The sequence below is a fragment of the Triturus cristatus genome, chromosome 8 (genome assembly GCF_964204655.1).
Source record: "Triturus cristatus chromosome 8, aTriCri1.1, whole genome shotgun sequence".
NCBI lineage: Eukaryota > Metazoa > Chordata > Amphibia > Caudata > Salamandridae > Triturus > Triturus cristatus.
The window spans coordinates 1,096,801,972-1,096,815,801 of record NC_140591.1 but is presented as its reverse complement, the minus strand read 5'-3'; the positions used below and the strand labels follow the sequence as shown (position 1 = coordinate 1,096,815,801).

The 13,830-nt window shown below is 43.0% G+C and overlaps 1 protein-coding gene across 2 annotated transcripts in view; it reads left to right on the top strand.

Annotated features, from left to right (window-relative positions):
- Positions 1 to 13,830, top strand: part of EDAR (ectodysplasin A receptor) — a 353,642-nt gene that overhangs the window by 277,209 nt on the left and 62,603 nt on the right. For both annotated transcript variants that reach the window (XM_085622640.1, XM_085622641.1), the window contains exons 7-9: positions 3,615 to 3,743; positions 3,836 to 3,910; positions 6,848 to 6,917. In XM_085622640.1, the coding sequence (XP_085478766.1) occupies positions 3,615 to 3,743; positions 3,836 to 3,910; positions 6,848 to 6,917 (274 nt within the window). The remainder of the gene's footprint in view (positions 1 to 3,614; positions 3,744 to 3,835; positions 3,911 to 6,847; positions 6,918 to 13,830) is intronic.

Here is a 13,830-nt window from a genome sequence, read left to right as displayed (position 1 = left end):
TGTTTTCATTTTTGATTGTATGCCCATTGGGTTTTAAGTCTTGCAGTTCACGTTGGGAGGTGTCTGCAACCTCACTCTCATGGTTATTATTCAGAATAGATACAAAATATGCTCTTCAGAACACCCACATTACTATGTAATTCAAAAACACTATTTTAGGTGATATTAGGATCCTATCGTTATGCATCATCTCAGTGTATGTGCTTTATGAGTGTTTTACATTTTGCACATTTATTGCGCATTTGCACATATGCTCGTATTGCACTTTTGCACTATCTGCACTTTATTAATTGCACTTATATGCACTATTTGCACTTTAATCCAATTGCACATACACATTAAAGAAATAAACTATTTATAAAAAAATACATAATAACTTAAACTATACCAAAAATAACCATCACTCATATCGATAGTAAGCCACATAGTACTCTTTGATAGGACTGAAATAGAACTTTATTGAATACACGACGTTCCTGCTTTTTGGATTTTATCCAGATGATACTTTTGGCGGGTCTCAAGACACACTGTTGATAATATTTGCACACTCAGTTATAATTATTTCGTATTGTAGGTTTTGCATTTCATAGGAGATCTGTTTGGGATTGGCCATTTACTCCATACGATCCAACTTCAGCACAAATTTGACTTCATGTGTTCTGAGTTTGTTATAATCAACAGTATTTAGACTCTATATTAAGTGTCAAACTCGGGAGGTTAGATCAAATTTTGTATTGAATGCATACACACACACGAACATAATTATTTGTTTACATTATGCAGGTATTACGATGTTGTTTTTTGCGGGTAATTGAATTTGCAAAATGAAAGTATGTCTTCTATTTCTCTCCGTCATGTGACATGGGTGTCAGCATTTTTAAAGACCGTCATACGCAAAGTTTGTCTCATGTGATCAAGGCCGTCCGTCGGCCGAAACGCGTCATGACAGAAGGGAGACTCTAATACTTTTTGAAAATAAAAAAGTGTTTACCGACGAAGAGGAGTTTGTGCATTCTTTTTCTTGGAGAAACTGACGAATGCTCTGTGCCTATATATATATATATATATATATATATATATATATATATATATATATATATATATATATATATATATATATCCACCAACAACTCGCAAATCCTTTCTTGATGCAAGTACGAGCCACACAAATCCAGTTTTCAATGATACTTGATTTATTTACAGGGCAAAAAACAGACGCGTTTCGAGCATACAAGCTCTTGGTCACATGACCATAAGTTCAGAGTTCAGTCTATTTAAAGAAATTCGAAGGACATAAACAAAAGACTTCACAAAGCTACTTCAAAAAACAATGTTGTCCCTTACTTCTGTGACTTTAAATTATTAATCAAAATTAATTCATACATCACAGCGTTTTACAGCGATAATGAAGATCTATGTCATTGAATTTGTTCATAACGAAAATTATATATGCATTTCATGGCCAAATTTACAGTGTATAAAAAAGAACAAATATCTCATTTGGACTGCATGTCGGACCACTCTTTGATATGAGTAGGTCGCTGACTTTTAATTAAATCAATGCCTATTAATCAAAACATTTTTGATTTACCTCTCTTCTTTAATTAATAATACAGAAGGGGAGAGCATTCATTAATTTATGGTGTCAAAGAAACAGAAAAATGAGGGTGTAGTACCCAATTGAAAATAAGATCATTCAGTGTGACGGAGAATTTAGCAACAAAACCTATGTCTCCATATACAATCCCAACTATAAGGATTAACACACGCTATTAATATATTTACATAGAGTGCACTTAGCTTCAATCAAAAGGTGCAACATAATGGTGTGGCCCATGGTCCTAAATTCCTAAAAGTAAAGGAGAAGGTGGTTGTGAAACAACCCCCTAAGTCTCCGTGCTCGTATCACTTAGCAATAACAGTAGTGCTTGTGGGCTCCATAGGTCCAGTCTAGAAGGGAGAGACAAAAAATGAGACACAGGTTTAATCTTAATGCATGTATAAAGTCCAATACAGGTAATATATACTCCAGGATTTAAGTCAAATTAACTGAAAGATTAAGTCATATAAACAATCAGATTAAGTAAAAAGGCCCTTTCAATCTTTGCATTCAATATCTTCCAAAACACTGGTGTCATGAAAACAGTCAACATGAATGCATATGCAATTAACAAGGAAAAAGTCACAAGGAAAAAACAGACAACAAATGATCCATATCATTACTAGACTAACATAAACTCTTCAAATAACAGAGACTCAACTCATCTAAAAAGGAACTCGGGTTCCTAAAGGGTGGAAGGTGGAGGCTACACTGATCTGAGTTAATAGATTAAAGGTGTATATGCATCTCTTCATCATTGTTCATCCCAAAGGGAGCTACACTTCCAGCTTGCAGAATAAATCCCGATTCTGATCTGCGTAAGGCTTGGATTCTATTCCCTCCTCTGGGGTTCTTGGTAATGGTATCAAGGGCAAAGAATTTAGCCTTCGGCCAATCTCCATTGTGTTCATTACAAAAATGTCTTGCCGTGCTGTAGCTAAAGTCCATATTGGTAATGGCACGCCAATGTTCCAATATTCTCTTTTTCACTGGGAAAGTTGTTGAACCTATGTACCACTTGCCACAAGGACAAGTGATGTCTGTTCTGCACTGTATGTTCTTGCGAATGTACCACTTTCTTTGAGTTCTTTCTAGGACCACTTGTTTGACATTCTCGCTTTGGCTGCACGCCTTACACTTACCACATCGATGGAACACTCCTACTTTTTCCAACCATGTTGGTTTCTGATTACTGAAATGACTTTTAACAATCATATCTTTTATAAATGTTCCCTTTCTGTAGGTTATTGCAGGGTATGGGCCAAGTTTTTCTTTCAATACCTTGTCTTGGATTAAGATATCCCATCACTTTTTGATTATTTGGTGAAATTGATTGGATTGGGAATTAAAGGTAGTGATAAGTCTAATGGGTGAATCAGTCTCAGATTGTTTTTTCTTTGGTGCTTTGTAAAGTGCCTTGTCTCTCTTAATATCGTCTGCTCTTTTCTCAGCTTTTTTGAGCATTCCATGAGGGTACCCTCTAGCTAGAAATCTTTCTGACATTTCTTTTTTGTTTCTTTCGTATGATTCCTCCGTGCTATTTATATATATAAAAGCCATGCCTTTTCAAACCCTGCTTGTACCTTTTTACCACTGCCTTGTACTCTCGTTATTTTTAGAAAAATGGATTTTACGAATAGACACTTTGCACTTTAAAGTCAATCAATCAAGTGACTTGTAAAGTGCAACTACTCACCTGTAGTGCAGGGTGCTTTAATGTTTCTCATTGCACATTAATGGCCGTATCACACTTTTAGACCCTATATTTTATTTGCTCTGAAGCAACATAAGCACTTGCAATTTTAAATGGGTTTTAACTGATCTTATTATGAAAGTATGAGTTGATTGTATCTGTTTTGAAAAGGTGTTTTATTGTGTATTACATTGCAGAGGTTTTCATTAATCATGCAATAAACATGTACTTACTTACTCACTGCCTTGTACTGAGCAGACCACCATAATGTGGATTTGACTAAAAACGAAGGTCTGATGACTCCAATCTTCGTCTTCTTAGCAGAACTTCCAGGGCAGGGGCACCTGGCCAATGCCCTCATTATTGCCATGTCGACAATATTCATCATGGCTGTGGCGATCGTACTCATCATCATGTTCTACATCGTGAAGGCCAAGCCATCTTCTCAAGGTAACCGCTATAGTGCTGTCCTTCACACTGCTAGATGTTGCATGCGGGTGAAGGACCCAGCCATTGTTTGACCCCTTCTCCTTCTCTTGTAGCATGCTGTACCCTCCAGTCAGTCAAAACAGTGGAAGCCCAGACAAATAAACCTGAAGAGAAGAAGGAAGCTCAAGGTTTGAAAGTCTGCTTAACAAGGTTTTTAGTTGGTGGGATATTAATATAGATGGTTTTTAAATAAGAACTGAAGGACGCTAAAAGTAAAAAATGTGTTTGTCCACTCCCTCCAAAATGCTCCAAGTAACCTAACTTGGTTTAGGTGGGCCAAGTCAACCTTGGCTAGTCTGCATCTTTGCTTCTTGTGGTTGTGCAGACGAGTGCTATAAGTACAGGGAGAGACAACAGCTTCAGTACTAACACAGTGGTGAGAGTCCACACTAGGCATGAGGGGCTCCATAAAAGTAGTTTTATTAACAGGCTTCTTTTTTTCGGCCAGCACTTGGTAGAGGGGAGAGCACCACCCTGAGACTTACAAAGAAATGTTTTATTATTACTCAGCTCAGGATCCCAGAGAGATGTCTCTCTCGGATCTGGGTTGCTCTGCCTTTTGTTGGCGCTATATTATCAAATAATCTAAAGATAAAGCACCATCGCAGGAATGAGGCAGCGTTGTGCTCAAGAAAGTATAAGGTAATATGCCCCATCATAGGTTAAATTTCGGTTAGAAAATCAAGCAACATAATTAATCAAATAAGCCATCTCGATGCAAGACTGAATAGAAACCATAAAGGTGTATTAAATGTATAAGTATATTACAGAGGGCAAAATAGGGTTAGTCTGAAAAGACAGTCCCAATTGCATAATAAAACTATATATATATATATATATATATATATATATATATATATATATATATATATATATATATATATATATATATATATATATATATATATATATATATATATATATATATATATATAATAATTAATTAATTATGCAATTGGGTATAGTGAATTAGCACACAGTTTAGTTGCAGAAATCAGTTGCTAATACCAGACGAGGCTGGGATTTAAGCTAATAGATGCAGCATCAGACATACCGTTTCCCTCAAATAAAATATGCTAATCATTCTGAGTGCATAAATCAATATGAGTCTGTCCTCCAAGAAGGAGAAAAGCAACATCAAGGCTCAAGACAAAAAGTTTAGACTGAATCAGAGTCCAGACCAAAGTCTGGCTCACCTCCAGAATGAGTCTTTTTTATAATACATTTTACAGTGAAAATCGATAATTTAGCCTATGGTTAGCAAAATGTTACATGGGCTCAAGAAATCACAATACAGGATAAATGCATCATCTCATAACACTATCACAACACCATCCTCTAAATGAATATGCAATGACTACCCTTCTGAACTAACGTCATTGGTTGTGATAGTACAAATCTAGCTACATGCAAAACAATTACAGTCTCATTGCATATTTCGCTGCATGGTGAGTCAGTAAGAGATGAAAACAAGATCATGTTTGAAGTTCAAGATGACGTCAGTTTTACCGAGTTGGGCCAATCCCACGAAAACCTTGTTCTGTAAAGTGCAGTGTTGTCGTTTTTAATTTAAAACACTCATTACACTAAGCAAACATTTTAATTAATCAAAATATCTCCTACAATTACCATAACCCACTTAAGGGAGCATCCCCTCATTCCGGAGAGAAAGAGCTGTTCACAAAACAAAAGAAACATAAAATCCTTGCCATGTTAAACATGCATCCTTCCATCTAGAAATAGGTGTGATGTTTACATCTTCACTGGATTTCTGAACAAGGTGTGAATCTCAGCTGTGACCCCTCAAAACTGATATTTATTATATAAATTCTTTATTCCGCACTAAATGTAATACATAAATAAATAGACTAAAACAATCAAACCCCAGCATGAGCAGCACATTTACATACAAAATATTTGCAAGTCAATCTACAATAGTACCAGGATCACTGGACTGCATATATTTAGAGCATAATCCCCACATACAAAACAGTAATCGTGAGACCGCAAACACTATAGATTTCCTTGTATCGGTTCTCATTATCTTAGTTGCTGTTGTATAATCTCGTATGCCCAGAAGCCAACAAAGTGGACATAGCTCTTCAAGTGGAATTTGCAAGGAGAGTAATAGTTAGAATTTACAGAGATCAATGTAATCAGATGTATTTACATTTTGAATGTTAAGCATGGTAAAGGAACACTTTCTGAGGGTGACCTTTCCAATGGCTTAGAGCTGGGTGTTCATGTGGGTCCAGGAGAGCCAAAGACCTGCCAGATTTGGCTTCATGTTATGTAAATGTATCTAATGTGGGGATCCTGAAAATCCGGTGTCTTCTGCCTTCCATGACTTAAGTCAGATGTTCATGTTTTAGAATAAGCAAAATGTACCATTACTTCACACATTAAGGAAACATTTCTTGAAATCAGTGGTTGATCCAAGCACAGCTGACAAAGAAGATTTGAAAGCTTGCAAATGATCCCCCAGTCTGTGAAAAAAAAACTTTTGCTTTGGAGTTGCTCACACAAGGATGACTAGTGACACTTGGCAACCATGTGTATCGTAGAGATACATCAGATGTATTTACATAGCATGTAATTATATTTTATTAGCTATTTATTTAATGCGTTCATACCACTTGCAAAGCGCTATATAAATAACCAATTCATTTTGATTTCTGAAATGGTGAATACTGTGTAGAAGCAGTCCCTCACCCATGTCAACATCATAGGTGTAAACATCTCAAGGTTTTTCCACATGTTTCAAAGCTATGAAGCTAAATAAACATATTAAATAAAAAGTAAAAATGAATCCATCAGATAAAAAGACCCAATGGAGCCAATGCCTCTCGACTGCTTTTTCAAAGCCTTTACTCTATTAGGTGCTCTTACCAAAAAACTTGGGGAAATGTTTGATATTACAATACTTGTTTTGTAATTTGCAACAGGCACTCTAATATATGAGTATGATAAATGTATATTTGTGAACTCAGACTTCAATTGAGAAAAAGTTTAGGAGAGATTGTTTAATATTGTTACAAAGTTTAAATACACTTTTTTCACTGCAGAAGACGTGATATATACAGAGAAGGAAGAATTTGAAAAGCATCCAGAAACACCCGTAAAGACAGAGAAAAAGTGAGTACAAAAAGAACAGTTTTGGAAACAAACGCATTGTAGCGAAAGAGCACCCAAAAATGTGAAATACAAATCATGTAAAAAAAAGCAAACACTTTACCCCAATGATGGAGAATCACTAATTAAGATTTTCACTGGCACAACAAACAGTCAATGGCAAATCCAATAGGCCTTGTTGAGCCACTGGTTTTGCCAATGCTTTTTTGAAATGCTATGCCGGATCGTCAATAAAGATCCCCCAAAACAGTGACAAAAACTGTATGGTGACGCTGCCGCTGCTGCCAGGTGTGATAATGTGTACCTTTGTGGAAGCGTTTCACATCTATAAACAGGGCACAAGTTGGGGGTACCCACAGGTACACGGGGTCCACCCACTCTTTTCACAGGGTGGACGCCGTCCCCCCCTGCCAAGAAGTTGGGCTCCCCAGAAATAAGCAGAACTTGTTCAGGTGTATTTTCACACACCAGGACACTTTCAGCTGCGCCTGCACTTTGTCTGCTTTCGATTCCCTGCAGCAACGTGCAGGCAGCGAGGGAGCTATTTTTTCACCTCCAGCTGGGCCAAAGTTAAGGGGCCTGAGGCCTCCTTCTCCTTTTGCTCGAATATCCTGACTGGAGGCGGCCTGGAACCTAACACTTAAATGTAAATACCACCGAGGGGACACAAAGGGACACAGCTTGTTAACTCTTCGCAAGTACTTAAGAGAGGCAGCTTTTGCCTTTGTTCAGTCCCTGTATATGATAGATGCATGCACTATAAGAATGTCAGGTGTGTTGGTCTGTCCCAGTATGTACACAAATAATTTCAGTAGCACTATTATCTTTTTTATAGCGCTATGCAACCCAATGGAGGGTGTCAGAGCTCTTTATGTAACATACACATTATACATTGACAATAAATCATGCATGTGTAAATCAATGTACAAGATGAGTTACATGAGACAGTGAGGGTTACAAGATGTAGGTGTCACATGTCCTTCATACCTCACTGTGATAATTTAGAAGGGTTACAATTTATGAACTACAGGTAACAAAAGGATCTCTATGTTAAACACAGTAACCCATTTTACTACCTACATAAAATAAAAATCTGTAATCTGCCTGTTAGATGATGTGCTTTGCAGAAGACACATTTACCTTCTCTACTACTTTGATTCAAATCTGGGACTTTACAAAACACAAATCGCTCCAGGAAGTGCATTAACCACCAGAGTTATCTCACCATTATTACTATTCCCTGAGATTTACTGGGCACCTTCTCAACAGATGCCTTAACCCAATCAAATATTTTAAAATGTAGACTTCACAACCAATTAAGCATAACAGATCTACTACCGTGATTCTCCTTGTTGCCAATTTCTTTGTGGCAGTGTTTAAAAAAATGAATGCATTAGTTGAGGCGCAGATTTTGTGTCGAGATTGCGCCACTTTTTTGGCACAACCCCAACACCAAATCTAATTTGGTAAATCTCATAATGTGCTTAAATGTACTCATGATATACCTGATAAACATATGTGTGAGGGCCTAATATCTGATGTCACTTCTTGTGATGTCACTTCCAGTGAGCTCACTGCCTGTGATGTCACATGCAATGTCACGCGTTGTGACATCATGCGCTGTGATGGCACGCACACTGCCTAACCTGGTTAGTCCTCCCACTTCCCCCCACTTCTTGTGCTCTGTCCATAAATTTCAACAAGATTGCACTGATGAGACATTGACAAGGTGATTTAGACTGAAGCAATAGATGTGAACTGGGTGTAACTGCCTTTTATGCATGTTTTAACACCAGCGCTTAGCGTGAGTCACACACAAAGAGTGCTGGCTGCAATTTTAGCCAAGCGAATCACCACCAGCAATAGATGGTGGTAACTATCTGAGTTAAATGTAAAATATAGGGCAATAATGCACATGAAATGGGAGCTAAAAAACTATTTCATGCGTCATTCCCCTTTATGTATTAAAAAAGTATAAATCAGTTTCAAAAACACATAGTGCTTGGTGTCAATGTTTTTTTGTGCCAAGGTGTTTTTTGCGCTCAGTTTAATTTATTGTTTTAATCCCCCCAGTAATCTTGTGTTAAATAACCTCATTGATAAAGCAATGTTTTTTTACATGCGGACAGGTATTGATTGTAGTGAAGCTATGTCTACAGGAAGCCTTTCTAAATTTGGAAGCATCTCTTTTAAGTCCACCAGTTCACGGGCATAGCAATCATTAATACAGCAGGTGCAGTGTCACCGTGGTCAAAGGATGTCAGGGGCCACCACCACCTGAAGAACCGGGATTTAAACCCAGCGGCGCAGGGGACACGCCCGAAGTCTTCAGGTTCACCTGTCTTAGAGTACAGAGACACGGGATTCTTCTGTTGACTTCAAAGATCAATTTTATTAGCTGCAGCCAGTAACAGAGGTCCTAGAAGTACAACACGGTGTATGTTCTCAGGAGACTGCTCAACATAATAGAGCGGAGCATCGTCTTTCATGCCAAAAACCACGTTCCTGGCTAGCATCAATTACTCACAAATTTGACCAATCAGAGGATGATATTTACAGAGGCATCACAGAACGACAAACCCACTTTCAGTTATCCAACCCATCGCCAATGACAAGGTAAAAATCCAGCATTCTTGTTCGAACAGGCCGGATGGGCCCATCATAAAAGACCTCAACCCAAATCAATAATTAGGCCATAAGGCCATAAAAGGAAGGAGCAGAAACAGAAGAGGAGAAAGATAGAGGGGTGTGTGCGTGTGCCATAGAATCAATAATGTCCTGCTCTTTGATCTCTATCTGACCAGCTGCTTAACAAGGTACTGGCTCAACAAGTTTAGCCTCGGGCAACAGGGTCAGTTGACTCAGGTCAAACAGGAGTCAACACGAACTCAAGCTAAGGTATACGCGTCCTTAGAGGCTCGCTTGGCCACAGTCATCCCGTAGTTATTAGCCTATGTGAGGGTAACCACAAAATGGCGGTTATGCACAAAATGAAACCCAAGGGTGCAGACTAGATCGTCAAATACACAGTGAATCCATCGGTGTAGCACGGCGAAAACGCTTACGCATACCGCACTTGTCAGTCGCGATTCGCTGATATCAAAATCATCACGATACGACAACCTTCATTGAATGGGTTCAGAATTCACGGAACCACACACCCCGGTTATGAAGACTTTTCACTACACAAAACGGGGGCAGTAGAGTCTATTTTACTTTCTTGCATTCGGGTGCGTTCAATCTTTGCATTATCAAAGCAACAGTGTGAATACAGTTTGAATGTTAAAAGATCCAATTGATCAACTTATAGTCTTAGCTAAAAGAACCTGTTTGTAGTTTGCATTTCTCAAAGGCTCAACGTTGCTGTGATCATAAAAGGAAAAAAGACAGGCGAGTGAATGTTTATAAATACCAAACATATCCTCCAAATCATGTTAGGAGATTGAAGGAAACATCCCGCACCTTATCAGTCAATGCAGAAAAAACATTTGGCTGGGTACATTGGACATTTCTTGTGAAGGCACTGGGACCATATCCCTTCGACCCAAAGTTTTGCACAATGATCCTCAGTAGCTAAAGGGATCTAATTGCATGGGTCTCATTAAATGGAGTCACTACGGACATAAAAAGGGCACGGGGGGCGTAGTCTCGCTGCAAATGAGGTGAGACGCACGTCGCGGGGGCTCCGGCAGATCGCTACCTTTCCGAGCCATCATCGGCGGAGCTGGGGCCCATTCGCTGCCGTTTTCTGGGGTACACAGGTGGCGGACGGTCCACAGCATCTCCTGCCAAGTGGGGGATGCTGGGGCTGCGCTGGTTGCAGTGATACGGCCCTGATACCCCGACCTTCCCTTCCGAACGCCGGCGGCCGCCATCTTGTGGATCACGGGCCGGGGACACGCCGCGGGACCGGCGGAACCTGCATTGACCCTCATCGAGCCGCATTGGTGCCGCGCCATCCTGGAAGCAGCGGCGCGGCCCTCGGAGGCGGCGGAGACAGCGGGGGGCGTTGCAAGTCGCCTGGGAGCCCGACGATCGTGCCAGCTGTCCTCCATTTTGTGAGTGGCGCGGACCGGACTGCAGCGGATGGTGGCGAAGACTAGACTGCAGCGGACTGTGGTGAGCTGCCGGTAGCTGGGCGGCATGGCGGTGTGTGGCGCTCCTGCTTGACGGGCGGTGGATGAGAACGACGTGGGGAGGACTTTGGCTGCGGTGGGCCCGGCATGACTCTGCTCCCAGTGTCCTGTATTTGTGGCGTGAAGGGGCCCTAAGCCTGGGGTTGACCGGGGACTAGGCTGCTGCCCGTCTGATAAAGGCCGCCAATGTGTCCGCGCGTCCTGCCTCTCTGCGTGGCCATTGTGTGCCAGTGGCTTGAGGATTCCCTTGTAGGGGAGTCCCTCGGAGGCACCCTTGGCTGTCACCTATCACCCATTGGATCACTGTCGTGAGCCGCCCGCCGCTATTGCCGCCCACCTGGCCTGATTGCCCAGCCTGCCCTTTCCACTGGCCTGAAGCGGCCCCTGCGCTGCCCCTGGGAGGACACTCTCTTGCGCTTGTGCATCGCCCCTAACTGTGGCCGCTTATCTTGCCGGACTGCTCATCTGCACTGGTCTGGGGACCCTCCTGCGTGGGGGCTCACCTTCGACATTCTGCCCTGTGTTGACAGTGTTGGGCCGCGACATACCGGACTGCACGTGACTGGGGTCTGAGGGGAGATTGTGTCTTGAAGGCCCGGCCACATACCTGCGGGGCCACCGCGAGATTTGCAGGAACGCTGTGAGATCGACAGGGGATGCTGGACTCGCGTGTGGCTGTGTGCTGCGGAACTGCGGAATCAGCCTGAGTGTTGGGACTTACTATTCTGAACTGCCTGGTTTGCCTGGGTCTGCGGTGGGGCCGGACACCTCTGGGGGGTCCTGTGGCAGGGGACGTGCTCCCCCTGAGACCTGTGATTTGCAGACACCGCAGATGGTCCTTCGCTACCCTCTGGGACTAGAAACCAGCTGAACAGCCGCGGCGCAAGAATGACACACACTAACAGAGGCAAAGACTTTTCAGGGCCAACCCCCAAAGACAACTCGATGGCGGCAATGTGGGGCAAGGTGGGCCCGTCCGCCCCCACTGAGGGGCAACCTCAGGCTGGGTGGGACTCGTCACCGGTGACACAGGCTTTTATGGCCTCCTTAATGTCCGAGTTGAAGTCTGAAATTGGCTCCCTGCGTACCGAAGTGCACTCCTGTGTTTGGGAACTCCGGAAAGAGGTCACAGATCTTGGCGAGTGTGTAGACGGGCTGGAAAAGACAGTTGACGCCCGTACGGAAGACCAGGAGCAACTTTGGCAGCGCTTAGCTGTCCTGGAAGACCAACACATAAAATTGCAACTGAAGCAGGAGGACCTGGAAAATCGAAGTCGCCGGAATAATCTCCGCATCCGGGGGGTTCCTCTCGAAGCGGAACGGAAGGACATTATGACATACGTGGCACAGCTGTTACACGAGATGTGGGGAGATGATGACGCTTCCCCACCGGCTTTGGATCGGGCTCACCGAGTCTCCGGGGACGCGGGAAGGCCGGACCTCCTTCCTGACATTTTAACCAGGGTGCACTTTTTTACAGAAAAATAAGCTATTCTTCGGGCGGCACGAGCCAAGCAAGATCTCACGTACGAGGGGCACAAGATCCAGATTTTTCAGGACCTGGCCCCCACTACCCTGCGCCGCCGCCGTGACTTTAAACCTGTGACGGACAAGTTGCAGAGCATGAACATCTCCTATCAGTGGGGTCACCCCTTTGCCCATATTTTTACATGAGAGTCCAAGCGTAAGGTGATTCGGTCCTACAAAGATGCGGCGCAACTACTCCGACTTCCCTCCACACGGCCCGCCAGCCCCACTCTTCCTTCGCCTTCTGCACGGGTGCCTGCCCAGCCGACCTGGTCGACCGTGCACCGGCCCAGACGCTCACCACCCTTTAACGAACAAGAGTCCTTGCAGGCTAAACAGGACATTATAGCGCACATTAGGTGCTTGGAAGGGGACAAGTCCGAGTCTGGTCCAGATTCTCCAATCCCTTGATCAACGGCTCATACACCCGTGATGGCCCTTGGAACCCTCCTCTGGGAGCATAGTTCTTTCTAGTCGGACTTGATGTTTGGTATGGGGGCCTTGAAGTTACCCCAGCTCCCATTTTTTTTCTTGCGGTGTAGCTGGTGCCGGAGCACTCCGCCTGGATGAACTAGAGAGCAGCTGCCGACGTACCCCCCTCTGTTCCTGAGAGAGTGACGTCTCTGGGCTTATCCCAACCTTAGGGTGTAGGCTAGCCTGCGACTGGAACAGGACAATGTGGCCCGGTTGGCCAAAGTTTGTTACACATCTTTCTATTCTCTGTCTTCCTACTTGTCTGTACCTTTTCTCTTCCTCTTTTTTGTTTACTAGGTATGGCGGACAGACGACCCCAAAGCTACGACGCGCGCTTGATGACAGAGTAGGCCCACTCCTGCATCCCCCTTCCATTCCCCTGACATGCTTTCGGCGGTGGCATGATGGACTAATTTGCGATCCGTTTTATTTATGGCTCTTCCCGGCCCTTTTAAGGTACTAACCCTTAATGTTAAGGGGCTTAACTCTCCCAATAGGCGGCAACAGGTGTGACGCTACCTGCGTCAACATAGCCCAGACATTATCTTTCTGAAAGAGACCCACCTGCTGCACATAGATATACCCCGCATGGCGCACCCAAACTACTCCCTCCAATTCTGGGCCACAGCAACTACCAAAACGCTGGAGTGGCTATTCTATGCAGACCTGGCATCAGGCAGGGGGACCCCAAAGTCTTTCGCAGTCCAGATGGACGTTTCATCAGGGTGGGGGTGGGGGTGGGGAGACGCCTACTTACACTGCGTAATGTCTATGCACCA